The 27759-nt window shown below is 45.2% G+C and overlaps 1 protein-coding gene and 1 long non-coding RNA gene across 3 annotated transcripts; one reads left to right on the top strand and one right to left on the bottom strand.

Annotated features, from left to right (window-relative positions):
* Positions 1 to 303: 303 nt before the first annotated feature.
* LOC309840739 lies at positions 304 to 2830 on the bottom strand. Its single transcript, XR_014298766.1, has 2 exons — positions 1654 to 2830; positions 304 to 499 (listed from the first exon to the last, which is right to left on the bottom strand). It is a non-coding gene; the product is annotated as an uncharacterized lncRNA (long non-coding RNA).
* EIF4G2 (eukaryotic translation initiation factor 4 gamma 2) lies at positions 564 to 12991 on the top strand. 2 transcript variants are annotated; one of them, XM_082683081.1, is made up of 22 exons: positions 564 to 1496; positions 2839 to 2965; positions 3296 to 3361; positions 4002 to 4142; positions 4681 to 4783; positions 5553 to 5684; positions 5771 to 5837; positions 5926 to 6077; positions 6454 to 6564; positions 6755 to 6838; positions 6922 to 7020; positions 7493 to 7634; positions 7747 to 7907; positions 8270 to 8383; positions 8914 to 9039; positions 9147 to 9251; positions 9344 to 9559; positions 9644 to 9902; positions 10230 to 10434; positions 10558 to 10769; positions 10850 to 10971; positions 12165 to 12991. In XM_082683081.1, exons 8-22 carry the CDS (start codon positions 5994 to 5996, stop codon positions 12228 to 12230), a joined length of 2106 nt encoding a protein of 701 aa, XP_082539207.1. In that variant the 5' UTR covers positions 564 to 1496; positions 2839 to 2965; positions 3296 to 3361; positions 4002 to 4142; positions 4681 to 4783; positions 5553 to 5684; positions 5771 to 5837; positions 5926 to 5993; the 3' UTR covers positions 12231 to 12991. The 2 variants fall into 2 exon arrangements, with proteins under 2 accessions (XP_082539207.1, XP_082539208.1); XM_082683082.1 differs by lacking the exon at positions 8270 to 8383 and having other exon boundaries at positions 697 to 1496.
* Positions 12992 to 27759: the final 14768 nt, after the last annotated feature.

The raw sequence follows: 27759 nt of genomic DNA, 5'->3' as shown, positions 1-27759 counted from the left end.
AGCCCTTTATTGGACACTTTCTTTAAAAGATATGCATGTTAAAACACAGTTTCTTGTTTTTGATACACATTGTATCAAGAACTGCACGTTTAAAATGAAGATGGGGAAATTTCTGCTAAGTATATGGAAATATGACCCCATTTTTGTATAGCCGGGACTCCATTTTTATGTAGCTAAAATGTCGCAAACGATGGAACACTTCATTTTACGGTGGCCCTCCTTTAAAATATTACCTGAGGAGTATAAATAGTTCATCTGCTGGCTTTGAAAAGCCTAATCCTATTTGTTATGGTGGACCTTACATAAAATGGAAATACACAGCTGACAGTCTTCATCGCGCTTAAAAACAAAACCCCAAAAACAAAAACCAGCAGCTATCAATTAAAAAATCCTCCAAATGCCCGCGCTCCGCAAACACTTCTTCCAAAGAAGTCTGGTATTGTCTGGGTATTCCTCCGTGACCGCTGGCCGGACATTCCTTCGGGAAAAGCTGCTTCTCCTGTGAAGTACAAAGACAATAAACCCCTTCCTTTTATCCTTTTCTCATTCACTCTGCAGGGGGTGGAGTAAATAGGGAGCTGAATGAAGCCTTCTTTACCCATCTGGGTGCACCGTCTAGTTTCCTGAACCCAATCCTCCCGGCTCCCCCACCTAAAGCTGCCGACGCTGGGCACCTGGAGACTGATAGTTATTCCAGGCACTGCGCCCCGGGGGCGCCAGGCCTCAACCCTACAGGCCCGTCCCGGGGAGGCACGCCCTGCAAGGGGCAACCACGGCACCTTGGGGGCGCCAGGAAGATCAATGCTCTGACACGCCACGGACAGGAATCCGGTAGGGTAGGGGAAAGGCGAGTCCCTCGCACCCCCCCCCCCCATGCCCGCTGAGAAAATGAGGTAGAGGGGAAGGGGGGGGTGTGCAACTCGAGCTTGTTGTAGAGTCAGGGAACAAAGACACAGGAGGAAGATGAGACAGCCACACCAACGCAGACTCAGAAGGGCTCTCCGACTTTACGCAAGTGGCCCGCAACTCGACAGTGCTCAGCTCCCCTTACGCCACCAGCTTGGCCTCAGAGCCTTCGCGAATATGGCTTTGCGCACTGCGGCGGGGCTGCGCTGCAACCGAGCTTAGCCCTGTGGCTCCTCCCCGCCGCCCTGCGCGGATTGGTGGCAGACAGCAGTCAGGCTGCTGATTGGGCGACGAAGGAGCCATTCGGGGCGGCTCTGGTGGGTTCGGCTGCCCCAGAGTGATAAGTTCGGCTTCAGACACGCCTCAGCGCCAGCAGTGAGTTGGAGCTCTATGGAGGTGGCGGCGAGTACCGGGTGGTGGCTGCAGCAGCGACTCCTCTGAGCTGAGCGTTTCCAAGCCGTTCCGACTCCTTCCTCCCCCTTCCCTCCCCCTTTTTTGTTTTCCGTTCCCCTCTCCCCTCCCTTCCCTGTCCCCGACGACCGGATCCTGAGGAGGCAGCTGCGGCGGCAGCTGCTGAGTTCTCGGTGAAGGTGAGTAGAGCCGCCGCCGAATAGAGCGCTCTAAAATGGCCGCCGTGCCCTGACCGCTTCTTCTCGAGCGGTACAAAATGGCGGCCACAGGCGGAGACGGGCGGGGCGACTCTTGTTAGCGTTTTTTCCGCTCTTCGCGCACCCAGAAATTCTTCACATTTGTTCTCCTCTCCCGTTGCTCTCGGAGTAGAAGGAAACCGGTAGCGATGGGGGCCCCCAGCCTTCATCGTGGCTGTCGGTGGCCGGGGTCCGGGCGGGCCGAAGCGCTGGTGTGCTCGGACGGGGAGAGAGCGTGGCGGGGCCGCGCGCGCCGCAGCGGGGAGCGACGTGCCGGCCGGCGGGGAGGGCCCGGCCGTTGGCGCGGGACCAGCCGAGGCGCAGGAGTCCTGGAGACCGGCCTCCCGGCGGGGAGGCGGTATGTTGAGGCCCCCAGTGCTGGCGGGGAGCGGGCCCCGCGTGGACGGGAGAGGGGAGAGAAAACGAGAATTTGCGTCCTTTTGTCAGCTGGGAAGAAAACAGAGGCGGCTGTCAGTCCCTCCGGGATTTATGGGGAGGGAGGGGGTCTGCTCGGAGGCGGCGGATGGGAAGGAGGCCGCTTTCCTGCCTGGAGAACAAAGAGCCGGGCGCTGGGCCGGCGGGGGCGGCCTTCGCTCCTCCCCGCCGAGGCTTGCCCCCAGCGGCTTCGCGGGGAGGTTGTCGGAAGCACTTCCCTAACTCCAGCCTGGGTGGGAGGAATCCAGTGCTCTTTTGTTCCCAGGAAGGGGGAAATGGGGCGGAGGTTCCTGCTGCCATGTTGTTGCCCGTGTCTTCCTCCTTCTGAGTGCCAGCCACTGAACACCCGTGTCCCTCTCGCATCTTCCCGGATGCCCTCTGTGCGGGGGAGTTGAAAGAATGGGCAGTGAAGAAAACTGCTCAGCAGTCTTCAATTATTTCTTACTGGTCCGCTGGGCTCGTCGTCGAGGCAGTGAAAGCCTAGGACATTTTACACATAATGTGCTCGTGTTGATGGGAGTTAGATTTTGTTACCGCTCTTAGTGCTCAGTTCTCAAGGAGGTAGAATGTGGCTCTCTGAAAAGATTGGTTCGCAATCAGATGTTCTCCTGTTCCTGTGAAAGGATCTTTGCATCTTTGAGCATAAAAGGAATTTCCAGGTGGCTAAACAAAATAAAATTTTACTGTCCACTTGTGTTTGAGTACATTCTATTTTAGTCTTAGGAGATCTGCAATGCAGTGAAAGTTCAGTCAACTGCAGTGCCAAGATCTAAAATAAATTACAGTTGAAGGAAGGTTTATAGGTTCGTTTATTAGCAGTGTCTAATTTTGGTACTCTTTCTCATTCTAGGTTTTTCATTTCTCCCATCCTCTTCCCTCCCCACCCCATCCATTAATATTATTCTTTTGAAGATTCTTCGTTGTCAAGCCGCCAAAGTGGAGAGTGCGATTGCAGAAGGGGGTGCTTCTCGTTTCAGGTATGTGTAGATTTCTTTTTGGCAGTTGTTATGAAGAGTCTAATCACAAGATTAAAAGAATTACCACCAAATAATTCTGAATGTATTGCAGGGTTAATGTATAACATACCATGTAGTTTTTTAAAGTTTTTTTAAATTTTCATTATTTTTGCCATCTGGAGGATAGATGTCATTTCCAATAGGCCCAAGTGTAGTCTTCATCTGTGGTGTAATTTCTGAAATCTTTCTGAAATAATTATTTCTGAAATAATTAAGGAGATCCGTTAGTAGCCCTTTTTAGGTGAGATAACTGGCATCTACTTTTTTAAAAAATAATTTTTTTTTTAATAGTGCTTCTTCGGGCGGAGGAGGAAGTAGGGGTGCACCTCAGCACTATCCCAAGACTGCTGGCAACAGGTATAGTAAGTGTGTAGTAACAATGAGCTTTATATGGCAGATTTAGATTGTCTTCTCATGCATAAGAGTACAGCAATAGATACTACTAGGAATCCTAATCCTACTGGGCACAGTTTCTGCTACATATCCTTAATTTAGAATATCAGTTCTTGATTATTCTTTTGCAGAATCATCTGAATTAGCGGTCTCGACTGCTGTTTTATCCTTTTAATTCTTTGCATTATTTTCACTAATGTTATTTCTGAAATCAGCAATTATTATCAGCAGTTACCATACTAATCAGTAGGAAAGCCCTATGCATGCAGCATGGTCATAAGACATTAGAGGATATTCTAAAGGTGTGCCTCTTGGGACAGCAGCAGCATTGGCATCATCTGGGAGTTAAAAAGAATGCAAATTATCTGGCCCTTGCCCAGCTCCACTAAAACAAAACGGCGGGTAGGTCCAGCCATCTGTTTTAACAAGCCCTTCAGGTGATTCTGATGCACACTGTTTGAGATGCACTGATTGTGAGTTGTTTAGTTGTACAGGAAGTTGAAAAAATGTAAACTTTTGATTTAGATGTCTGATCAGTATGGTGTTTGAATACGTAACAGTAAGGTTTTAAGTTGTTTGAATTATAAATCTCAATTTTTACTAGCGAGTTCCTGGGGAAAACCCCAGGGCAAAACGCTCAGAAATGGATTCCTGCACGAAGCACTAGACGAGATGACAACTCCGCAGCAAACAACTCCGCAAATGAAAAAGAACGACATGATGCAATCTTCAGGAAAGTAAGAGGGTAAGTTTGTAGATCTCTTTTGTCTTTTTACTAAAAGGTGGGGAGATGAGTTGGCTGTGGTTTTCTTGTATGTGTGCTGTATTATCCAGAAGGCAGTGTTCATGTCCCAAGTGTGTATTTTAATGAATTCCATGTTTTTTCGGTTTTATTTTAAACCGAAGACTGCAGCATATAGGTTTAGGTTTAGGTTTCTTGAGGCTTAAGAGTTGCTTACAGTCATTGGGTTAAAATCCACAAGCCTTTTGTCCTGATGTTTCCCATGTGTGGTGTGTAACCCACTGAAACATGGAACATAATGGTATTTAGCTCCTGGAATTTAGCCTTGATGATGAGATTCTTGTTCTCTTGGTTTTGAGGTAGTGAGAAAGAATTTTCAAACAGCTGGGGACCCCAACCAGGTACAGATATGATCTAAATAATAGTGAGAGGTTTATTTTAATAGTCAGTGATGGAAGAAAAAATTAATATAATTTAAAAGTTGTTTTTCAACTCTTAATTCTTTGTTGCCTGACACCTAGTGCAATTCCTTTCTCCCCAGCATACTAAATAAGCTTACTCCTGAAAAGTTTGACAAGCTATGCCTTGAGCTCCTCAATGTGGGTGTAGAGTCTAAACTCATCCTTAAAGGGGTCATACTGCTGGTAAGTTAAAAGTTGGCTTAACTGAAAGAAAAATAGTTAACAGATCCAAGGGTTTTTTGGTACACTTGCAGTGTTGTTTAAAACTCAGGTGTGAGCTAGATAACATTTATTTTTGAATTGTGGTGGTGCTTTTAAAAAAAGAACCACTAAGTTTTGAAAGCATCAGATTTAAGAGGTGGATGTTTATTTTTATATTGAAGTATAGTTAGACATACAGTGGTTTCAGGTGTACAACATAGTGATTTGATAATTTGATACATTACACAGTGCTTATAGCAAGTGTGGTTGTCCTGACATAAAAAGTGCATTTTAAATTGTTCACGCTAAAAAATACATATATGTTCATACAATGTTTGGAGAGTTAGGGGCTAAGCACAGGCTAATCAGGTTTTGGGGGAGGGTGTTATGTTTTTCTGTGGAAAGCTTCCTTTGGTCTTGGAAATGAATTGTAGGGTAAGTTGATAGTAAGATTCCAGTGTCTGTTTATAGTTTCAATATCCAAGATACTTTCAACTCTTGGTGGTGGGGTGTGACTCATGAAATCTGTACAGTGGGACTTTTTTGGTACCATCTTTGAAATAATATTTAAGTGCTTGTATTTTTCTGGGGTGTGTGCTAATTATTTTAAATGCATAAGGTAGATAGGCCAAGATTTTGTTGGAAAGTTCTTACGATATTTAAGATCTTAAGACTTGCAAGGAAGTATTAAGTTAAAGCAAGGGTTCTTTCAAAAAGTAGTATTTAGTTTTTAAAATGTTATTTTCTGTAGATTGTGGACAAAGCCCTAGAAGAGCCAAAGTATAGCTCACTGTATGCTCAGCTATGTCTGCGATTGGCAGAAGATGCACCAAACTTTGATGGCCCAGCAGCAGAGGGTCAACCAGGACAGAAGCAAAGCACAGTAAGTGGTAGTGTTGCTTGCTTACTTTAAAATTGATTTGAAAGATTTCATTAACAAAACCTGCCAAATGTATTTGTTTCCTATAGACATTCAGACGCCTCCTAATTTCCAAATTACAAGATGAATTTGAAAACCGAACCAGAAATGTTGATGGTGAGAGTTTATATTTGTTACGTGGTACTGTGTATTTTCAGCTTTATTCTGGAAGTTGACTTTTTTTTCCTTTATTGTATATTTTCAGTCTATGATAAGCGTGAAAATCCCCTCCTCCCCGAGGAGGAGGAACAGAGAGCCATTGCTAAGATCAAGATGTTGGGGAACATCAAATTCATTGGAGAACTTGGAAAGCTTGATCTTATTCATGAATCTATCCTTCATAAGTGCATCAAAACAGTAAGTATGGGAATTTCGGTTTAGATCAGCCACTGGGTACACATCATCTTGTGGGGGAAAGTCCCATTATAATTGCTTCGTGCCATTGCAGAATGTTGGTGGGCTTGTTAAATATTCCAGATGGCTAGCAGAACTTACTTAAATGTTATAAATAGGTATTTAAAGTACACCACAGTGTATTTTGTAAACTAGGGGTAGAATCACCTACCTCTGTTAAAATTGCTTTAATTTGGAAGGATTTCTTTTATAGTGGCCAGATAGTACTGTTCCTAGTACTGTGTATGGGTATGCTCCATCAGTGCAGACATGAGGACAAGTGTTAAAACTAGAAACCAAGTAAGATTTTGTCAACCTGTGACATTTATTTCTTTGGTAGCTTTTGGAAAAGAAGAAGAGAGTCCAACTCAAAGATATGGGAGAGGATTTGGAGTGCCTCTGTCAGATAATGAGGACAGTGGGACCTAGATTAGACCATGAACGAGCCAAGGTATGCGCGTTGCTGACAAAAGTAATATAAGTAGCCTGTCTTAATGTTATTTAAAATCAAAAGAATTGTTTTTGTGATGTAGGGGATTGTCCTATTCTTGATTATAAAGCAAGAAGTCTTTAAAAGATTTAAGTAATAGTATACATTTGCCATAACACTTTTTTCTAATTAGGTATTTCTGTTTTATTAGTCCTTAATGGATCAGTACTTTGCCCGAATGTGCTCCTTGATGTTAAGTAAGGAATTGCCAGCAAGGATTCGTTTCCTGCTGCAGGTAAAACTGGTTTAAATATGTTGATAAGCTTATTTCTTCTCTTTGGGAATATTGAAACTTACTAAAACTTTTTTAAATTAAAGGATACCGTAGAGTTGCGAGAACACCATTGGGTTCCTCGCAAGGCTTTTCTTGACAATGGACCAAAGACGATCAATCAAATCCGTCAAGATGCAGTAAAAGTAAGAGGCTGGTTTTGCTCCCTTTTTTAAAAATTTATTTATTTTTAAAGAATTTATTTGAGAGAGAGCGCGCGCGCATGAGAGGCGAGAGAAGGTCAGAAGGAGCAGCAGACTCCCTGTGGAGCTGGGAGCCAAATACGGGTCTTGATCCCAGGACTCCGGGATCATGACCCAAGCTGAAGGCAGTTGCTTAACCAACTGAGCCACCCAGGCGCCCTGGTGGTTTTGTTTTTTAATCGAGTGGTTAAGTTTATGAAACTGAAATGATCCTGTTAACACTTGAGTGAGATTCCTCTTACTGGTGGAGCTTAGTGTCTTTAGTTCCTTGTATAGCATTATGGGAAGAAGTTATATATAGAAATTACGTAATTAGCACTCTAGTAGTCTAGAAGTTGTTTTTCTCAGTATAAGGATTTTAGTTTCAAGTAAAATAGTATCTGGAATCAGGTGTTTATTCACTTTATTTTTAAAGGATCTAGGAGTGTTTATTCCTGCTCCTATGGCTCAAGGAATGAGAAGTGACTTCTTTCTGGAGGGACCGTTCATGCCACCCAGGATGAAAATGGATAGGGACCCACTTGGAGGACTTGCTGATATGTTTGGACAAATGCCAGGTGATTTTTAACTGAAACTGGTTTCCGTTTACCGAAAACAAAAAAAACCTTCACCATTTTAATAGTAGTAGCAGGGTTGTAAAGAGTTGTTTATTCATCTGTGTATTTTAAGGTAGTGGAATTGGTACTGGTCCAGGAGTTATACAGGATAGATTTTCACCCACCATGGGGCGTCATCGTTCGAATCAACTCTTCAATGGCCATGGGGGACACATCATGCCTCCCACACAATCGCAGTTTGGAGAGATGGGAGGCAAGTTCATGAAAAGCCAGGTAAAAAAACATTGAAAATGCTTATGTAACAAGTATTAAATCCAGTAATGTATGTTATTTACTTTTTGCTCTTTTAAAGATTCAAATATTTTACAGTCATGTATGTTTTTCTCGACCAAATACATATGTATGACAGTTATTTAAAATTGGGTAAGATGCTTATCTTTAAGATAGTAAAATCGAAGCACTTTTATTTGACAGTTAGGCTAGATTTTTATTCTTCCCTTGTTTTCATCTTTTGCTTCCTCTGGGCAAGTTCAGTTTAAACTTTTCCTTATGGCTTGGCTCATCCCTTTGGTACTTGATTACCATAATTGTGGACCCCTTTTTATCTAGACTTTCTTTCTCCCTTTCTAAAATAGGGGCTAAGCCAGCTCTACCATAACCAGAGTCAGGGACTCTTATCCCAGCTGCAAGGACAGTCGAAGGATATGCCACCTCGGTTTTCTAAGAAAGGACAGCTTAATGCAGATGAGGTACATTTGCCTATGTTACTTATATACCAAAGTTTGTCAATTTAGAAATCTATTGCCCGATGATTATAAATAAGACGCGTTATTAAGAGGACTTAATGCTGGAGTTCTTCACCTTCTTTCTTTTCTGTACTTCTTTTTCTTTCTTTGGATGTCCAGCGTCCTGTGAGCGAAGATTATGAGATATGAGGGCAAGTCTTGAGTTAGAGCAAAGAAAATGGTTGTCAAGATTTTGATTGTGATTTTTCTGTAAATGAACTAATTTTCTGATTTTTAATACTTTAGTGATGCTTCATCGAGGAGAATGCTAGTACAAATGTAATTTGTAACAGTATCTTACTTTCGTATGGATCAGATCTTTAGTGTTCTTGCCTGAAGTTATGTTAACCTGGAGCAACTTTTTTAGCCATCAGTTCTCAGATTTCTGTCTTACGTTCTGGGATGTTTATGCTGAATTAATTGTAGGATGTTGGATTTAATGTTTGCCATCTCCATGTTGTCAATTTTTTGTTGTGATCTGTTTTTAATTCTAGATTAGCCTGAGGCCTGCTCAGTCGTTCCTAATGAATAAAAATCAAGTGCCAAAGCTTCAGCCCCAGATAACTATGATTCCTCCTAGTGCACAACCACCACGCACTCAAACGCCGCCTCTGGGACAGGTAGGACTATAATACAAAAACATTTTCTCTTGTTAGAGTACTTTCTGAAGACTTTTTAGTGTTGTCTTCTTAACTTCATGAGTGTTTTTTTGTTGTTGTTTTTTAAGACACCTCAGCTTGGTCTCAAAACTAATCCACCACTTATCCAGGAAAAGCCTGCTAAGACCAGTAAAAAGCCACCACCATCGAAGGAAGAACTACTTAAACTAACTGTAAGTTTCAAATAATCCCATAGTTTAATTCATGGAGTGTATCTGTCTGAACTAGGGAAGCACTAAAGATACTTGGATTATATTCTTTTCAGGAAACTGTTGTGACTGAATATCTGAATAGTGGGAATGCAAATGAAGCTGTCAATGGTGTACGAGAAATGAGGGCTCCTAAACACTTTCTTCCTGAGATGTTAAGCAAAGTAATTATCCTGTCACTAGATAGAAGTGATGAAGATAAAGAAAAAGCAAGTTCTTTGATCAGTTTGCTCAAACAGGAAGGGATAGCCACAAGTGACAACTTCATGCAGGTAAACACTTGTCTGATTCTATGAGGACTGTTCTGCATTTATATTTGAGAACTGATAAATTGACTGTTGTGTATTCCTTCTAAGGCTTTCCTGAATGTATTGGACCAGTGCCCCAAACTGGAGGTTGACATCCCTTTGGTGAAATCATATTTAGCACAGTTTGCAGCTCGTGCCATCATTTCAGAGCTGGTGAGCATTTCAGAACTAGCTCAACCACTGGAAAGTGGCACCCACTTTCCTCTCTTCTTACTTTGTCTTCAGCAATTAGCTAAATTACAAGATCGAGAATGGTTAACAGAACTTTTTCAACAAAGCAAGGTCAATATGCAGAAAATGCTCCCAGGTAAGAGAATGCTGGGGACTTTTTTTGTTTTGATTAGTAATTCTAGAATGTCTTACTTAATACTTGGAGTGGATTTATATAAATCTTCACAGTTTTTATTATCCTGTCCAGATAGTGATAAGCATTACCATAGGCTAGAGGTCACTTTTTGTAAAAAGTGATTATGATTTAATGACTATTTGAGCCAAATACTAAGTGTTTCCTTTGCTGGGTTTATTTTTATGTTAATCTCGTACATTTGGGAAATAATTCGTGAAGCTGTTCTCTAGACAGGCCAGCTGGCTAAAATGAACTACCTAATGTTGGAGATGGCTTTTGTCTCTTCAGAAATTGATCAGAATAAGGACCGCATGTTGGAGATTCTGGAAGGAAAGGGACTGAGTTTCTTATTCCCACTCCTCAAATTGGAGAAGGAACTGCTGAAGCAAATAAAGTTGGATCCATCCCCTCAGACCATATATAAATGGATTAAAGATAACATCTCCCCCAAACTTCATGTAGATAAAGGATTTGTGAACATCTTAATGACTAGGTAAGATAAAGTCCAGAATTAATGCTTTATTTACCAGAAAAAGTCTAAGGCAAGGGACTAAGAATTGTCTTTCTTGAGCTGGAAAATTTTGCTTTTGGGTTCTAACACAATCTTTCTTTGCAGCTTCTTACAGTATATTTCTAGTGAAGTAAACCCACCCAGTGATGAGACAGATTCTTCCTCTGCTCCTTCCAAAGAACAGTTAGAGCAGGAAAAACAACTGCTTCTTTCTTTCAAGCCAGTAATGCAGAAATTTCTTCACGATCACGTTGATCTGCAAGTCAGTGCCCTGTATGCTCTTCAGGTGCACTGCTACAACAGCAACTTCCCCAAAGGTGAGTGGGAGAAGGACGGTGAGTGGGGGCCGTGTCTCCCAACAGCGCACTAGATAACAGGATTGCATACTGTCTTGTAGGCATGTTACTCCGCTTTTTTGTTCACTTTTATGACATGGAAATTATTGAAGAAGAAGCTTTCTTGGCTTGGAAAGAAGATATAACCCAAGAGTTTCCTGGGAAAGGCAAGGCTTTGTTCCAGGTAAATGTTTTGTTAGTCATTTCAGTCTGTTTGGGTTTGTTTTGTTTTTTGTTTTTTTGTTTTTCAATTTACATGGTATTTTGCATCCTATAGTTCAGTTTTAAAGGCTCTTCATTAAATACTTAAGATGTATCTGTGCCTCTCCTTCTGTACTGTTGGAATCTGTGGTAAAGTCGACAGTTAGCACAGTGAGGGAGAACCATGAAGGGATGAAAGGCTTCAACCTAGTGATACGCAAGAGGTTATTGATGGCTAGCATTTTTTAGAAACATACTTAGAAAGGTTGTGAACGACTACACAAGACTGGATTTAAGTTTGTTTTGTTTTGTTTTTTTAATGTTCGTAAAGGAGCAATTGCTTCTGATTTTTCACAGCTCAGTTTTAGATCTTAGTGGCATTCTAGCCCTAGGCAAAGAACTTTATATTTCTGGGGATGTTATTTTTAAAGATTTCTTTGTTTGACAGCAAGCAAGAAAGGGAGCAAAAGCAGGAGGAGTGAGGAAGGTAGAGGCAAGCTTTCCAAAGAACAGGGGGTCCAAGGCAGGGCTCAATCCCAGGGTCCCTGGGATCATGACCTGTGCTGAAGGCAGATGCTTAATGACTGAGCCACCCAGGCGCCCCACTTCTGGGGATATTAAAATCACTGTACATTGATCACCTACAGAGTGGTTTAAAACTGGGTTTCAGAGTGTTAAGATTTAGTTTTCCAGGGGATCAGGCTTTGAGAAATACTGGTCTCTACAGTGTCTTTGTGAGGAGTATCTGTGAAGCATTTCGTTAGTCCTGTCCTTTAGGAATCTGAGCAATCCTGAGGTGGGGCAAGAAATCTGTTTCCAGGAATCTTCTCCCCTCTTCCTCCCCAGTCCTGCTAAACTTAGGTTTGGGAGGAGCCCCTGTCCCTTACTGAACCCGAGAGGTAACTGGAAGCAGTGTCATAGAATGACACCCAGGCTCACAGACTGTAAATCTCTTCCCTAGTACAACTCGTCCACGCCTTTTTAAAGTAACTCCCAGCCAGTAGAAAAGTAATAATTAGCAATATGTTCTGAAGGCTTTTGCAATCATAAAAGGTATAGACTACTTGAAAGTTCTCCTTCGGTGGGTTTGGTAGCTCTATCGTAAATCAGCTATTGGTTTGAGTTTTTCTGTCTTGTGTAAGTGTGGCTTAATTTTGTGGAATGACAAATTCACAGGTGAATCAGTGGCTAACCTGGCTAGAAACTGCTGAAGAAGAGGAGTCCGAGGAAGAAGCTGACTAAAGAACCAGCCAAAGCCTTAAATTGTGCAAAACATACTGTTGCTATGACGTAACTGCATCTGACCTAACCACTGCGAAAATTCATTCCGCTGTAATGTTTTCACAATATTTAAAGCAGAAGCACGTCAGTTAGGATTTCCTTCTGCATAAGGTTTTTTTGTAGTGTAATGTCTTAATCATAGTCTACCATCAAATATTTTAGGAGTATCTTTAATGTTTAGATAGTGTATTAGCAGCATGCAATAATTACATCCTGAGTTCTCAAGCAGAGGCAGTCTATTGCAAGGACCTTCTTTGCTGCCAGTTACCATAGGCTGTTTTAAGTTAGAAAACTGAATAGCAACACTGAATACTGTAGAAATGCACTTTGCTCAGTAATACTTGAGTTGTTGCAATATTTGATTATCCATTTGGTTGTTACAGAAAAATTCTTAACTGTAATTGATGGTTGTTGCCGTAATAGTATATTGCCTGTATTTCTACCTCTAGTAATGGGCTTTATGTGCTAGATTTTAATATCCTTGAGCCTGGGCAAGTGCACAAGTCTTTTTAAAAGAAACATGGTTTACTTGCACAAAACTGATCAGTTTTGAGAGATCGTTAATGCCCTTGAAGTGGTTTTGTGGGTGTGAAACAAATGGTGAGAATTTGAATTGGTCCCTCTTATTATAGTATTGAAATTAAGTCTACTTAATTTATCAAGTCATGTTCATGCCCTGATTTTATATACTTGTATCTATCAATAAACATTGTGATACTTGATAGTGTTGTGTGTGTCTTTAAGTAGCAGCCACACATTTATGAAGAATTACTATGACTTTAGTTGTGTAGCAACAAACTTGGTAACATTTGCCTAGTTAGATTTCTAAGTCAAAACATTAGCCTTGGCCTACACTGCCCTACATCTGATATAGTTGCCTTCCTGTCCTTTCCCAATACCCAGTAAATCTGATCAGATTTTCTTGTTTGCCCCTTATTCATTCTGCCCTGCTTTGTGGGATGTACCATGCATTCCTCCCCTCACTCGTAGTCTTCCCTAAGCCTTGGCTCAACTGTCAGGATAGTAAGGGCCTGTCTCGCCTGTGAAAACAGCCCTTGTTACACCTCTTAACCTCCTTTACATATCGCCATGTCCACCATTATCGTGACTATGTGTTTATATCTGACTCTCCAGAAGAGATGGAAGGTTTTTTTTGTTCACTGTTTCCCCAGCACCTAGAACAGGACCTACACACAGTAAGCCTATTTATTGAACGCAATCACAAATTAGTTTATCCTATGGGGCAGGATCTGGACATAGGTGGAGGGGGGTTGTGTTTAAGATTTTATTTGACCGACCACAAGCAGGCAGAGAGGGCTAAACAGGCTCCCTGCTGAGGGGAGAGCCCAATGCGGGGCTGGATCCCAAGACCCCGCACCAAAGGCAGAGGCTTAACCAAGCCACCCAGGTGCCCCTGGACATAGGTTTTAAGTTCTTTTCAAGTTCTAAGACTACATTCATCCCTACTATTATGTGCGGTGTGATCTTAGGCAAGACAACTTTATTTCATTCCTCTGGTTGATTTTTTTTTTTTTTTAAGATTTTTTTTATTTGGCAGATCACAAGTAGGCAGAGAGGAGGAAGCAGGCTCCCCACTGAGCCAAGAGCCTGATGTGGGGCTCAATTCCAGGATGATCATGTCTCAAGCCCAAGGCAGAAGCTTTAACCCACTGAACCACCCAGGTACCCCCTCTGGTTGATTTTTGAAAATGGAGCCAAGGCCTGATAGCTGAAGGTAATAGAAATGGTCCCTTCCTATCAAGAGAGCCCTCATGCATGAGGAGGCCTTTGACACGTGAACTTGTGCTTTAAGTATTGCTTTTCCAACTTCTCAGGAAGAGCCACTTCCATCCTGAGCTGCCAATCAGCAGATGAATACAATCTTAAATGACCTATCAAAAGCATTCAGCAGTTATTTCTTGGCCTTTTGGCTTCTTCCATCTCCTTTTAAGGCTCTCTTCTAGCGTGCTGCACACATGGTACTGTTCGACTCCACTCCACACTCAGCTCCTAGAGTTCCAGGTCTGTCTACATGCCAAAGACCTCTGTTTTGAGTCCATACTTCCTAGGTCACCAATGGACAAGTTCAGCCCTTTCTAGACATTTTATCTGAATGTGCCACAGGCACTTCAAGCTCCCCCATACCAACCTGTCCTCTCCTGGCCCTGAATGTTGCCCCCTTTCCCCAACCTGAGCCCTCCTTCCCAACCAGTCCCCACATTCTGTCCGTTCCCATGATCACTCTGGATGAAGTCTGTGGCTTTAACGCTGTCTCCACTGCACAGCCCAGTCTAGCCCCCACTGTCTTATGCTTGAACTATTGCGAATGACAAGGGTTGTCCTCTAGTTCAGCTTACTCTCCTTCCAGTCCATTCTTCAGATCACAGTTAAAAAACTCTTGTCCTGGGATGCCTGGGTGGCTCAGTTGGTTAAGCAGCTGCCTTTGGCTCAGGTCATGATCCCTGTGTCCTGGGATCGAGTCCCACATCGGGCTCCTTGCTCCACAGGGAGCCTGCTTCTCCCTCTGCCTCTGCCTGCCATTCTGTCCGCCTGTGCTTGCTCTGTCTCTCTCTCTGATAAATTTTTTTTAAAAATCTTTAAAAAAATAATAAATAAATAAATAAAAAATAAAAAATAAATTAAAAAAATAAAAATTAAAAAAAAAAAAACCCTCTGGTCATTCCTCTGCCCTTCAGTGGCCCCAAGTTTTCCTAGAAGAAAATACAAACTCCTTGGGGCGCCTGGGTGGCTCAGTGGGTTAAGCCGCTGCCTTCGGCTCAGGTCATGATCTCGGGGTCCTGAGATCGAGTCCCGCATCGGGCTCTCTGCTCAGCAGGGAGCCTGCTTCCCTCTCTCTCTCTCTGCCTGCCTTTCCATCTACTTGTGATTTCTCTCTGTCAAATAAATAAATGAAATCTTTAAAAAGAAAAAAGAAAATACAAACTCCTAATTTAACAATGGAGTTACCTGCTGTTTGCCGCTTTATACATTTTTTCTTTCCAGCTCCTGTCTGTGGGCCTTCTTTACTCTTCGCACCTCTCCCTCCCTTCATCTAGCCAATTACTCATCCCTTCGGGTATTAGCATAAAATGTCCCACATTTGGAAAGCTTGCCTTCCTCTGCCAAGATGGAGGAATCTACCAATCAGAGCTCTTGGTTGCAAAGAGACACATTCTGGACAGACTAAGTAGAAAGGGAATTTACTGGCATCCCACTTAAAGAGACGCAAAGGAAACCCTGAGAACCAGGCTTAGAAGCGAAGGGGAATGAAGGGAAGCTGGGTAGGCTGAGTCAGAACTCTGCTAGAGCAGTTCAGACTCTCTGCTAGAGTTCAGACCCCAGGGCCTCTTGTGCCAGCGTGGGACTTTTCCAGGGACACCAGGTCCAGGTTCAGAGCTCCAGGCAGAAGCCCACAACTGGCTGGGCTTGGATCACGTGTCCACCCTTTACTGCCTTTGTTCACTTGAGCAGAGCATGGATCTGGCCTTTTGGGCCCCTGCTGTGTCAGGCAGGCCCTGCGTCCCATAAAGACTGACCGTGTAGGAGGGAACAACGAACTCTGGAAGGGAACTTGAGTCGACAGCCAAAGCAGAACTTGGGTAGTTACCCATAGCAGTCTGCTATGAGGCCTCTCCTCTCCATCTCCCCCTCTAGCACCTACCCCACTGCACTGTGACCACCTGCTTACTGCCTGCCTTTCCACTGTGTTGTGAAGGTGGCAGTGGCCCAGAGGGTGGGGGAGGGTCTCTTCTTCATTCCTCCATTCCCAGGGCTTAGCACAGTGGTGGACACGAGTGCCAACAAATAGAGATGGAACGCAACAATGCATCCAGGTTTCATGGGGCCCGAGTTTTCTCTAACGGGCATGAGGAAGAAGGTCCAATTACAAGTCAAGCCTGTCCATCGTGGTGCTAACTGGCTGAAGTCTGACCTAAGCCTTCAATCTTGCAGAGGAGCAAGCTGGGGGCCACTGTGCGGCCCTCAGAGTCCTGAATTCTTACTAGGTTGGCCAAGATTCCACATACGGATTCTTTGAGGTTATCCTCACTGATCCATTCCATAAAGTTAACAGAGGAAACCCTGACACCCCACGGATCACCAAACTGTTCCACAAGCACAGGGAGATGTGAGGACAGACTTCTGCAGCCCGTGGGAGCCATGGCCTTGGAAAGGATCACAGGTCCTACCTACCACACTCGGCGGTCCTCTCCGAGTGGCCTAGAGAAGCGCATTGCGCTCCGGCTGCACCATTACTGCTGACGGAAGGAAGGTTTGTGGAATAAACCTAATAAACAAAAAAAAAGGGAGCGGGGTGAAACTCTTAAAGGATACAAACTAACAAACTTGGGGTCAGGATCCATATAGATTCTCGTGTAAGAGTCCAGTCTGGAACTTAGCTCATTAACTCCATGGTGACTCTAGGAAGAAGGGACCACGGCTGACACCCGTCTGCCTAACTGTCCTGCTCTGTACCAGATCCGCTTCCAGTCCAATGACAAAGCACTCAGCTTGCCACATTCACTTACTCATTCAGACTTTCAGAAGTGAGCACCCCAGCACTGCCAGCCTTGCGCTGGGGGCCGGGACATGGCAGGAGTCAGACACCATCTCCGCCCCCACTCTGCACGCGTCCACCGTCTAGCGGGGGAGACGGACAGGAGTTGACCATACCGCCATCATGGGCAGGTGATGGGCCACCTCAGCCAAGAGGAGGAAACTGGCTGGAGAAGCTGGGGCTTCAAGAAGTGTCACTCTCCTGACAAGAGCATTTGAGGGGGGGTTCACTAGGCAAAGGCAGGGAACCTGACCTCACTTACACCTGGCTCCGGGGAGTCCCCATCTCCCTCTCCCCCCAGGAGGCAGGGACTTCCAAGCTCCCTCACCACACGATTTAGAGACAGCCTTCCAAGGGGTGTCCTCCAAGGAAGCCCTGGGCCCTGGCCAAGGAGATGTCTGAGCGCAAAGCAGAGAGGAGCAGGAAGAGGACCCTGAAGCCACACAGGCTGCCCGGGCCCACAGACTGTCCTCCCACCCACCTCCGCTGGGCTTTAGTCCAGGAAGACGGGGCAGAACCAGGATCGGGCTTCCTGTCTCTGTTGCACTCTTGCTGGGCTCCCAGGAGAAGATACCCCACCGCTGTCTGGAGGAGGCTACAAGGGTTACTGGTCTTGAACATCCCAAGAGAAAGAGGACCAAAACCTCCTGGACATGCTCATCAGAAGGTAGGGGAGAGTGAGCATTGGCTTTGGGTTGGTCCCGCTGTCCGCAGCAGATGACACCGCAGTGTGACTGAGAAGCAGTGACTCCTAGAGGGCGGCTCATGCCTGCATGGGACTCAGAGCCTGGTCTGGTCTGTGACTCGAATTATTAGTTACTTGGGAATCCCAAGTGATTAGTCCCATGAGCTTAGACTAACTGCTTCTCCTCTCTGGGCTTCATCTGCCATATCTATGGAAGAATCCTTGGTTTGGCCACCGCCTAGCGTCACTGCCAGGAGCCAGACAGGTAACAAGAAGCTGTGTTCAATGTCTGTGGGATGGCTCATTTGGCTCAGCAATATTTAGGAGGACCAACTACTACTGCAGAGCTAAGGACGGGAGAGTGAATGAGGCAAAGGCTTTTTATGTAGCACACATTCTGGCCAATAGGAAAGAGAAAAGAAAGGGTCCGTGAGAAAGTGCTACACTTAGAGAAATAAAAGTCACAGGGAGTGATGTGAATGCTCGCTGAGATGGGGCGTTCAGGGAAACCCCATGTGCAAGTGACCCTCTAGCAAAGATCTACAGAAAGTGAGGGAGTGAATTATGCAGTTGTCTGGAGGAAGAACCTTCCAGGCATGGGGGAAGGAGAGTCAAGGGCCCAGAGATGGAAATACATACAGGGTATCTGAGGAACAAGGGAGCCAGTGCAGCTGAGAGCAGGGGCGAGGGCTGGAAAGAGGCTGGGGGACACGTGATCTAGGTAGACACAGTGAGGTCTGTGGCTTGTATTCTAAATGGGATGAACTGCCTTTGGAGGATTGCTAGTATTATTAATAATATTAATCATTCGTGAGTATTATCCATGCTTTGTTATGGAGCATTATTGTGATTATTCTAGCTAACATTGCTTGAGCAGGTAATTTATGCAGGCTGGATCAGGTCCATTAATCATCCCATTTAATCTTCCCAACCTCTCTGAGGCAGGTACTTTTGATCTCCATTTGACTGATGACGAAACTGAGTCTCGAAAAAGTGAAGGAGCTTGTCTAAGGTCTCTCATTGATTTAACAAGTAGTGATGAGCACCTTCTGGGGGCTCTTTTGATACTCGAGGACACAGTGCTGCCATGGGGCTGTCATTCGAATGCTGCACTCATTTCAGGAGCCAGCACTCATCACTGCTAAGCCTGACTTGGGGGGTGGGGTATAGAAGGAAAAGAACGAAAGGAAGAGATTCACCCAGAGGCAGCGAGCTTCACCTTCCTGGGAGTGTGCGATCAGAGCACCTGACGGAACAGGTGCCCCCAAAGGTTGTGCCACAGGACCTGAGGTGAGAAACAATCAGCCTCCAGATGCCCCTGTTGGGGGCTGAGTTGTGTCCCACCCAAAAGCGATGCTGAAGTCCTAACTGCAGGTACCTGTGGATGTAACCTTGTTGGGAAATCGGGTCTCGGATTAGATGTAATCAAGATGAGGCCATTAGGGTGAATCCTAGTCCAATAGGATGGGGTCCATATAAGAAAAGAGACACACAGAGACACACAGGGAGAAGGACACAGAGGTGGACATTGGAGTGATGTCTCTACACAAGCCAAGGGAAGCCAAGGACCACCAGCAACACCAGAGGCTCAGAGAACAGCCTGGAACACATTCTCCCCTGTAGCCTTCAAGTGTCTGGCCAACATCGAGATTTCAGACTCCTAGACTCCAGAGCTAGGAGAGAGTACATTTCTGTAGTTTCATGGCACTCGGTTTCAGCCCTTAGCAACTACTGCGCCACACCTGCTCTAGCAGCAGCCCCATGGCTGCCACCATGATGCCTTCTGGTCTCCACTTCTGGTCCCTTCCCCAGAACCTGCCTCACTGCTCCGCTGGATGCAGAAGGAGAGGGAGGCACTTGGATGAACAAATGAATGAACAGTGCAGCTCTATTTAAATCTGAGAAAAATCAACTCTGAAGAAAATGACTGAACATAATGATAATCCATTTTAGCACTGAAAACTTAGAAAATAAAAATAGGTGAAAAGATACAAAGTTAATCATATCAAAGGTTTTCTTAATTTGGGGCAAGGTGATCATTCTAAGTAGGATATCGGTGGCAATTCCAGATTCTGTGGGGTCTGAAGTTTAAATCATGTGAGGGGCCCTTTTTGGGAAAAGAATACAAAATTACAAATACAGAATTAGGTTCAGGGCCAGAAGAGATGGGGGACCCTGAAGCATAAGCTTCTTCAACTTCATGGAAAATCCACCTCTGCATGGAAAAGAAAAATAATCCAGAAACCACAAAGGAAAGTATTGATGGATTTGTCTAGTTAACCTGCTTTTCCCAAAACAAAGGACAAAGAAAAATATTTGCTGTACTCACAACAGAAAGTCAATCAGTAAGAAAAAGGCTAACTTTGGGGAGCCCGAGTGCCTGGCTCACAGCATACATTATTGGGAGTCTCAGAGCAGTCCTGGGGTACAGATATTCTTACCCCAATTTAGTCAGCAGGAAATCAGGGCTAAGGGACTTGAAGCCACCATTCAAATGAAGCCATGATCGAAAGTCACATAGTTGGTCATTGGAAGATTAATCTAAAGTTCTTATGTCTTTCATCAGACCTGGTCAAAACTGGTGCTGATTTCCAAAGATGGGGAAAATAAAAGATGACAGCCCTACAGTTTTCTATCCCCAAATTATTGCCAAGAGAGGGCGGGCCTGGCATTTTAGTGCTAACAATTTATTTTCAGTGACTCCAGACCCTCTCAGTTTGTGCACAAGGATATACTGTTTGGGGAGGATACATGAACCCCAAATGGTCCCGCCAATGCTCGTTTTTAACATGGATGGAGATTCCCCTCTTTGGGCTTGGTGAAGAAAACAAAACCAAACCTAAAAAGCATAGGGAAATTTAACACAGATTTAATCGTTATTCCTGGGGGCCTGATCATATCATCTAAAGAGTTAGCCCCACAGCCAGCCCCCTGCTCAGCAGAGAGCCTGCTTCTCCCTCTCCTTCAGCCACCAGTACCCGCTCTTGCTATCTCTCTCTCTCTCCCTCGAGTAAACAAATAAAATCTTTAAAGATAAATAAATAAAAATCAGTATGCTATATCAGGACAACACACACCTACTAGACAAATACAAAAACCAAAAGTCTTAGTGTGATGTAAGTGACCACATGGGGTACATTTCTGGCCAAACATAGATTCTCATGCCTGGATCACAAACCATATGCCATGGAAGGGAAAGAAAGCTACATTCTCTTAAAAACCACATTGGAAGGGGTTTGGACACAGCTGGAGACCAAGACCCTGTCAAACATTTTGTGATGAATTTGAGTAAAATTATTTTATGCAGCTCTATTTAAATCTGAGAAAAATGAATGGAGAAGAGCACTAGATCTTTTTACTTTTTTTTCTTTTTTTTAAGATTTTATTTATTTCATAGAAAGAGCGCATAAGCTGGGAGAGCAGCAGAGGCAGTGGGAGAAGCAGGCTCCTCACTGAGCAGAGAGCCAGGACATGGGGCGTGATCCTAGGACCCTGGGATCATGACCTGAGCCGAAGGCAGCAGCTTAACCCACTGAGCCACCCAGGCGCCCCAACCAGGCTGTTCCTTGAGCTGATCACTTCCCCTGCTGTCTTCCTTCTCATGCCACTGGCTGCCTTGCTTCGTACCAGCACTTTCCAGCCACTTCTGTTCTCTTTTCTCCCCAGGACCCAGACCCTTAGAAGTTGACCCCATCAGATTACTCCGCTGGGTACGCTCACTCCCCTGCTCTTCCAAGTCATGACTTCCTCTCTTCTCCTGTTTCCCTGAGCCTTCTCGGACTCTTCCCTCTCCTTTCCTTGTCTCTCCACACCACAGCCCCCATGAAACCACAGTGGGTGCTCCCCCAGCAAGGGCATGCTCGTCATGACGGATGACCTGGCTACTCACATGGGAGTTGTTGGACTAGTGTCCTCTGGGAGCCTGTGAGGGTCGCAAAATATTCCATCTCACTCCAGACCTCCTGGATCCGAATCCCCAGGTGATTAGTGAGCCCTGATACACAGCATAACACAGGCTCCCTGGCTGGCCACCAAGGATTACTCTGTGTCCCCAGGTGTGGTGGCCTGGACTCAGCTTCTACTTCACTGACAAGCAATTCGATCCACACCCCCTCCGTCCCATGCCTTCCCACCTTCCAAAAGACCAACTTGCCAACAACAGCTCTCCCCTCCTTTTACTATGGATGGAGTTCCAGCTCTTTCCAAAGGCCAAACCCTTTCCCCATTCTCAGACCCCATTCTCTGGGGCCAAATAACTGTAGAGCATTTTCTGTCCCCATGACAAGGTGCAAACGGCAGGGCCAGTGGCCACAGCAGAGGTGACTAGGAGTCAGTGGGAGTCCATGCCAGCTCACAGGACAACTGAGAGCCCCCATTCTACCTTGAATCGAGGTTTTGACAAGATCAGCCATTCATAATGTGAGATGCCAACAGGAAGAGTGCCTGAGTCTTCCTGGAAAAGGATGGGACAGGTGAAAGCTGAGCTCTGTGATTTCTGTGAACCATGCAAAAGAACGGTGTACACAATTCCAAGGCCAGAGTGTTCAGGGTAGACCAACAAGAGGGCTGCTGGCGCTAAAGCAAGGCTTTACCATTCTTCATACCAATCCAGCACTCATCTCTCACTTAATTGCTCAAGGTCAAGGAATATGGTGATGCTCCTTGGTACATCAATATGGTGCAATATGGTGACCCCTCCTTGGTCCAAGAGTGCTCCTTTCCATTGCTTCTGCTGCCCCTTCAAGTTGGAAGCTGCAGCAGGAGAGGTAGGGAGGAGCGTGTCTACACACACAAGCGGGCCAGGACAATCCCGCTGCTGCTGAAGGCAGGAAATGAAGTGTCCCCTTCTCTCCAGCAAAGGAACTTGGAGCACTGGCTCCCATTGGAGAAATCAAAGCAGCATTGTTCCTGAGAACAAAACAGCCCAGGAGAGAACAAAGGTTTTGGCATTGATCCCTCTCAGGCAGAAGATGCTATCAGAGACACTCCACCCTGCTGAGATAAACCCAGCCTATCCTGCACTACAGACGACACACAGGTTCAATTATTAGGATCATGCTCAAGAGCAGTGATCTTTCATCGGTTTGACGAACATTCGGTGCCTTTACTATTGTAAAAATCAGAACAAAATCTGTTGAGCAAGAATGGTTTCTAAGAAACAACCGCCTTCACAACTGACAGACACAGAGATAACCAGGCAGCACCCTGGGCAGCGGCCACCATGTGGGTGAGGGGCACCTGGATGAGGACAAAATGGCTGCCAGTCACAGGTCAAGGGCAAGCAGGACTCCCACAAAATGAATTTGCTGAAACTCTTATACCAGAGACCTCAGAGCCAAGCTCTGTCCTTTTCAGCAACATTAGTTTTAAATTTTTAAAAAGATTTTATTCATTTATTTGACAGACAGAGATCACAAGTAGGCAGAGAGACAGGCAGAGGAAGCAGGCTCCCTGCTGAACAGAGAGCCCGATGGGGGGTTTTGATCCCAGGATCCTGAGATCATGACCTGAGCCAAAGGCAGAGGCTTTAACCCACTGAGCCACTCAGGCACTCCTCAGTTTTAGATTTTAAGAACAAAATGTAAATGAGTACCTACTTCTTGTCAAGTCTTAGGTCTGGCTCTTGGGAAATGAAAAAGACAGAATCCCTGCTCTTGAGTTCACTCACTCCTGTGGACCTATGAAGACATTATTTCAATCCATAGAGTCTGAGGTGGTTTGGGGCAAAGGCTGCTCACAGCCTGAGGTACCTCCCTTTCTATAGGAGCACACAACAATAGCCAATGCTTGAATCATGACCCTGGATCATCAAAAGAGGGGTAAATACCATTTAGAGGTATCATATGCGGGATTGAGTGGGGCACAAGTGAGAAAGGGTATATAGGCAGACTCTGCGAGGGCTAGAGGTATTGTGTTTATATTTACTACATCACACCTTCTTCCATATGCATCATACATGAGTGAACGAAGCAGAGTTTTTGACAATACGGTCTTCTGACTGAACTGTCCCTTCCTCCTCCCACCCCCACCCCACATGTCCAGCTCAGGACACAATAATCTTAATTTTTAGAACAGTTTGAAATAGCATTTTCTGTGGTTTATCACCGAAAGCATCCTAACTGCAAAGGACTATAGAATTCAGCATTTTCCTCACTTATATGGCTATAGAATTTTTTTTTAAGGAATCTCTTTGGGGACTAGTGTTTCGGGGACAACACGCTGGGGGGCCACACTGGATTAGAGATTTTGGACACAGAATTGACCAGAAGGTGAATTCACTAATTCAGTGACTTCTGGATAAGACGTTTCAAAATTCAGCCCCAGTGTCTTGCACCCAGTAAGCGTTCTCTTCACACCTTAGCAGTGGACAGCACCAACACATACGATGGGCCCCTGGAGGGTGACCATGGTAGCAATCTAGAATACATCAGCCAGGTCAAGGAAAATGCATAAATATTTGAGATATTTTCTAAAACTCAGTATGTTCAGAAGAACAAATGTTACAAAAACATTTTGTCTGTAGTAAACAGAATAAAGAAAAGCAAAAATCAAGAGCAAATATATAATTTCCTATGCAAAAAAATATAATCTGTATCTATGGAAAAACTAGGCTTGAAATAGCAGACATGGTTTCCAGTTCCTTGGAACAGAAAGACCTCGTTACCCAGACAGTTGCAGTAGACTAGACAGTTCGTTCAAAATTCTCTGCCATGACCCTAGAATGCGTAACTTAAAAGGATCTCAAACAACATTATTATTTTTTTTTAGATTTTATTTATTTGAGAGAGAGAGAGAGATAGTATAAGCAGGCAAGCAGAGGGAGAGGGAGAAGCAGGGTCCCTGCCTAGCAAGGAGCCCAATGCAGGACTCAATCCCAGGGCCTCAGGACCATGACCTGAGTGGAAGGCAGACGGTTAACTGACTGAGCCACCCAGACACCCTCAAACAAGCTTAGTGTATAAATAGGGCTGCTGATGCTGAAGAGTGAAGTGCTTCGTCCCATCAGTGTGAGTGTCAGAGTGGGGCTGGAAGCCAAGGCCCGATGCCAAGTGAGGCCCCACGACCGTCTACATGTAGGTTTGCTCCCCCCATATCAGTGGAGGAGGCACTGAGGTCTGGATGAACTTGAGGGGTCTGCAGCATATACCCTTCCCCGTGGCCCCGATGTGCACAGTGAGCTTGTGACAGACCTGTACAGTGCAAACACTCCCAAAAGGCAAAGCATCAGAAACTACCTTTGGGGGGAAAAATGCACCAGGCTGTGCTCCAAATTCTGGTTATAGAAGTGGATATTAGTCTCCTTTAAAAGGTCTATCTTGACTCTATTGGGTACTTACTTTCCCAGGGAAGAAATTGTTTGTTAGTAAAATCAAAACAAGGGATACTTAGAAAGCTCCAGGAAAGTCACATTTCCTGGAGATTAAAAATATTTTTCTCCAGGGGCGCCTGGGTGGCTCAGTCGGTTAAGTGCCCAGCTCCTGATTTCAGCTCATGTCATGATCTTGGGGTCCTGGAATCTAGCCCTGGATCAGGCTCTGTGTTCAACCCCTCTCTCCCTTGCCCCTCCCCCTACTCATGCTCTTTCTCTTTCTATTAAACAAAATCTTTAAGAAAATAATTGTTTCCAGAAGAACTAGGCAGAAGCCAAGAATTTGTTTTTATAGATGATCTATGAAAGTGTAGCTGACCTAGTCCCCACTTAGTCTCAAGTTCAGCGAGCTTGGCAAACAGGTCGAGACCTTCAGACCCCATTCAGACACAGGGAGGACTTTGGCAGTTCCTCACAGGCTCACTGCTGAACCTGCCTTCATAATAATTCTCATAGCAATTGTAGGAGCTACATATAGCCTTTCGCTATAAAGGCAAAGCTGCCCGCTTCAGAAAACCCACGCCATAAAAATAGCAATTTTTAAAAAAGATTTTATTTATTTATTTGACAGAGAGAGACACAGTGAGAGAGGGAACACAAGCAGGGGGAGTAGGAGAGGGAGAATCAGGCTTCCCGCCCCGCAGGGAGCCCGATCCCAAGACCGAGATCACAACCCGAGCTGAAGGCAGATGCCCAATGACTGAGCCACCCAGGCGCCCCCCAAAATAGCAATTTTAGCAAAGGAAGTGATTGTGATTCAGTCAGAATAACAAAGTGGGTTTTCTTGCCTAAACTTAAGCAAAATTTGTTTCAAGGTTTAATAGCTCCAGTAGTTGTGGTACTTCGTCTAGTTCCGAATTAACTTGAAGGCCAATGCCAATCACATTCTCTAATTATACAGAGCCATTTGAAGTTCTCAAAAAACTTACCATGTAGGAGAGGGGCGCCTGGGTGGCACCATCTGTCAAGTGTCTGACTTGATTTTGCCTAGGGTTTGAGTCTCAGGGGCGTGACATCGAGCCCCGTGTTGGGGGCCCCACCGTGAGCATTGAGCAAGGAGGCTGCTTGAAATTATCTCCCCCTCTCCCCACCATGCATGCTTGCTTGCTCTCAAATAAATAAATCTTAAAAAAGAAAGAAAGAAAGAAAAGAAAAAGAACATGGAGCAGAGATGGCTTTTTTATAAAATGGAAAGCGACTCAACTGGGGAAGTAACTTCCTCAAGGTTACAGGGCTTGTCAGCATCACAAAGGGAGATTCCATTTGAGGACACCTGGATTGCAGGATTTCTGCTATCCCTGGCCGCCTCTCCTGCTGACAGCCACTCCCACTAAGAAGTGGAAGGCTGAGGTGCGCGTTCAAGATGGCGACATGGCGGGATTCTGAACTCACCCCCTCCCCACCCCCGCCATGGATACACTAAACTTACAGTTACCCATGGAACGTGCTCTGAAAAAAAACCCCAAAACTAGCAGAGGGACCCCTTCACATCTAGCACATGGGGAAAAAATAATCACATCAAAGTGGGTAGGAGAGGGTGAGAAACCTCACCATTACGCCCTAGCCCCCGACCCCCTCACCTCCCCACCCAACCCTCTCAACCCCCAACCCCCTCACCTGCCATCCCTCAACAGCAACGGATAATTGGGAGGGAACTCAAAAACCCAGAGCTTCTCCCTGAGTTGGTACCCCATACTGGGCTCCCCAACTTTAAGACCTGCTCCTGAAAGAAGAGCCCCCCAAAACAGCTAGTTTTGAAAACCAACAAGGTTTAAGCCCAAAAGACCTGTGGGATTGCCACAAACTGAGAAACAGCTCTTAGTTGTTGGACTAAGACTCACTCTCACACGTGAGACTCACTCACCCCACAGCCCAGCGCAGAAGAGCCTTTGGAAATTGCTCGGTCCTTGAACAGCTCATTTGCTAATATTAAAGCGTGGGACCTGGGGGCAGGGGCTTGCTGGGGTACCCTCTGGACAGAAGGAAACCAGCGGGCACTCTCTACTGTCTCCTGGGTATCTTTGGGGCACTGTCTTCATTTCCCCCCTCTGCTCTGCATCCTGGAGATGAGCTTCAACCTGCATCTGGTGCATGGTTTTTACGGTGCCCTACTTTTTATGCTGGTAGCCCAGGGGCTGCCCCTTGATCTCCTGGCTCTGGGTGCCAGGGGCACCTACGTTCCTGGGGCTCGGGGGTCTGTAAGCTTCAGAGCTGTTCTGGCCACTGCAGAGAGCACACTGCAACACAAACCCGTCTTTCTGAGAAAGATGGCCGCTTGCTTGTTCCGGAGCTTGGGTCTGGCCACTGATTGCGGTCTCTGGAATGGAGGCCAGTGGAAGCAATCTTTGTTCTCTCTGCTTGGCTACAGCTGTCTGATATCATAAGTAGCTACCAGCCGCAGGGCACAACAACAGGCAATGGACCCAGAACTCAGTCCTCCTGTGAAAGAGACCTACTAGCTAGTCATCATTGCTGCCACCTGAGGCTCTGGCTTTCAATCAGCCTGAATCTAGGTGTCCTCTGGGATCATCCCCTTTAGGACAGTGACAGGTCTTGGCACATCCCAGCTACTGGGAGCTATGAAACATAAAATAGGTGGCTTGGATAATCAGGAAGGTTTGAGAGAAAACCAAGAACTAGGGCAGGATTCAATGATGAGTTTCAAGAGTCATCGGATATTGTTAACATTTTTTTTCTTGATGGTAACTTTTAAGATATAGTATTATTATTATTATTTTCTTTTTTTAAAAGAGTTTAGTTACTTATCTGACAGAGAGGGAGGGAGCACAAGCAGGGGGAATGACAGGCAGAGGGAGCCCAAAGCAGGACTCAATTCCGGGACTCTGGGATCATGACCTGAGCCGAAAGCAGACGCTTAACC

Source organism: Mustela nivalis (genome assembly GCF_964662115.1).
Source record: "Mustela nivalis genome assembly, chromosome: 9".
NCBI lineage: Eukaryota > Metazoa > Chordata > Mammalia > Carnivora > Mustelidae > Mustela > Mustela nivalis.
This window is presented reverse-complemented; position numbering and strand designations above follow the sequence as displayed.

Coding starts and splice junctions, on each gene's coding strand:
- EIF4G2 (XM_082683081.1), top strand. CDS start 5,994: ATGTTGGGGAACATCAAATTCATTGGAGAACTTGGAAAGCTTGATCTT. Junction 9,903..10,229: donor TATGCAGAAAATGCTCCCAG/GTAAGAGAATGC, acceptor TTGTCTCTTCAG/AAATTGATCAGAATAAGGAC. Junction 10,972..12,164: donor AAGGCAAGGCTTTGTTCCAG/GTAAATGTTTTG, acceptor ACAAATTCACAG/GTGAATCAGTGGCTAACCTG.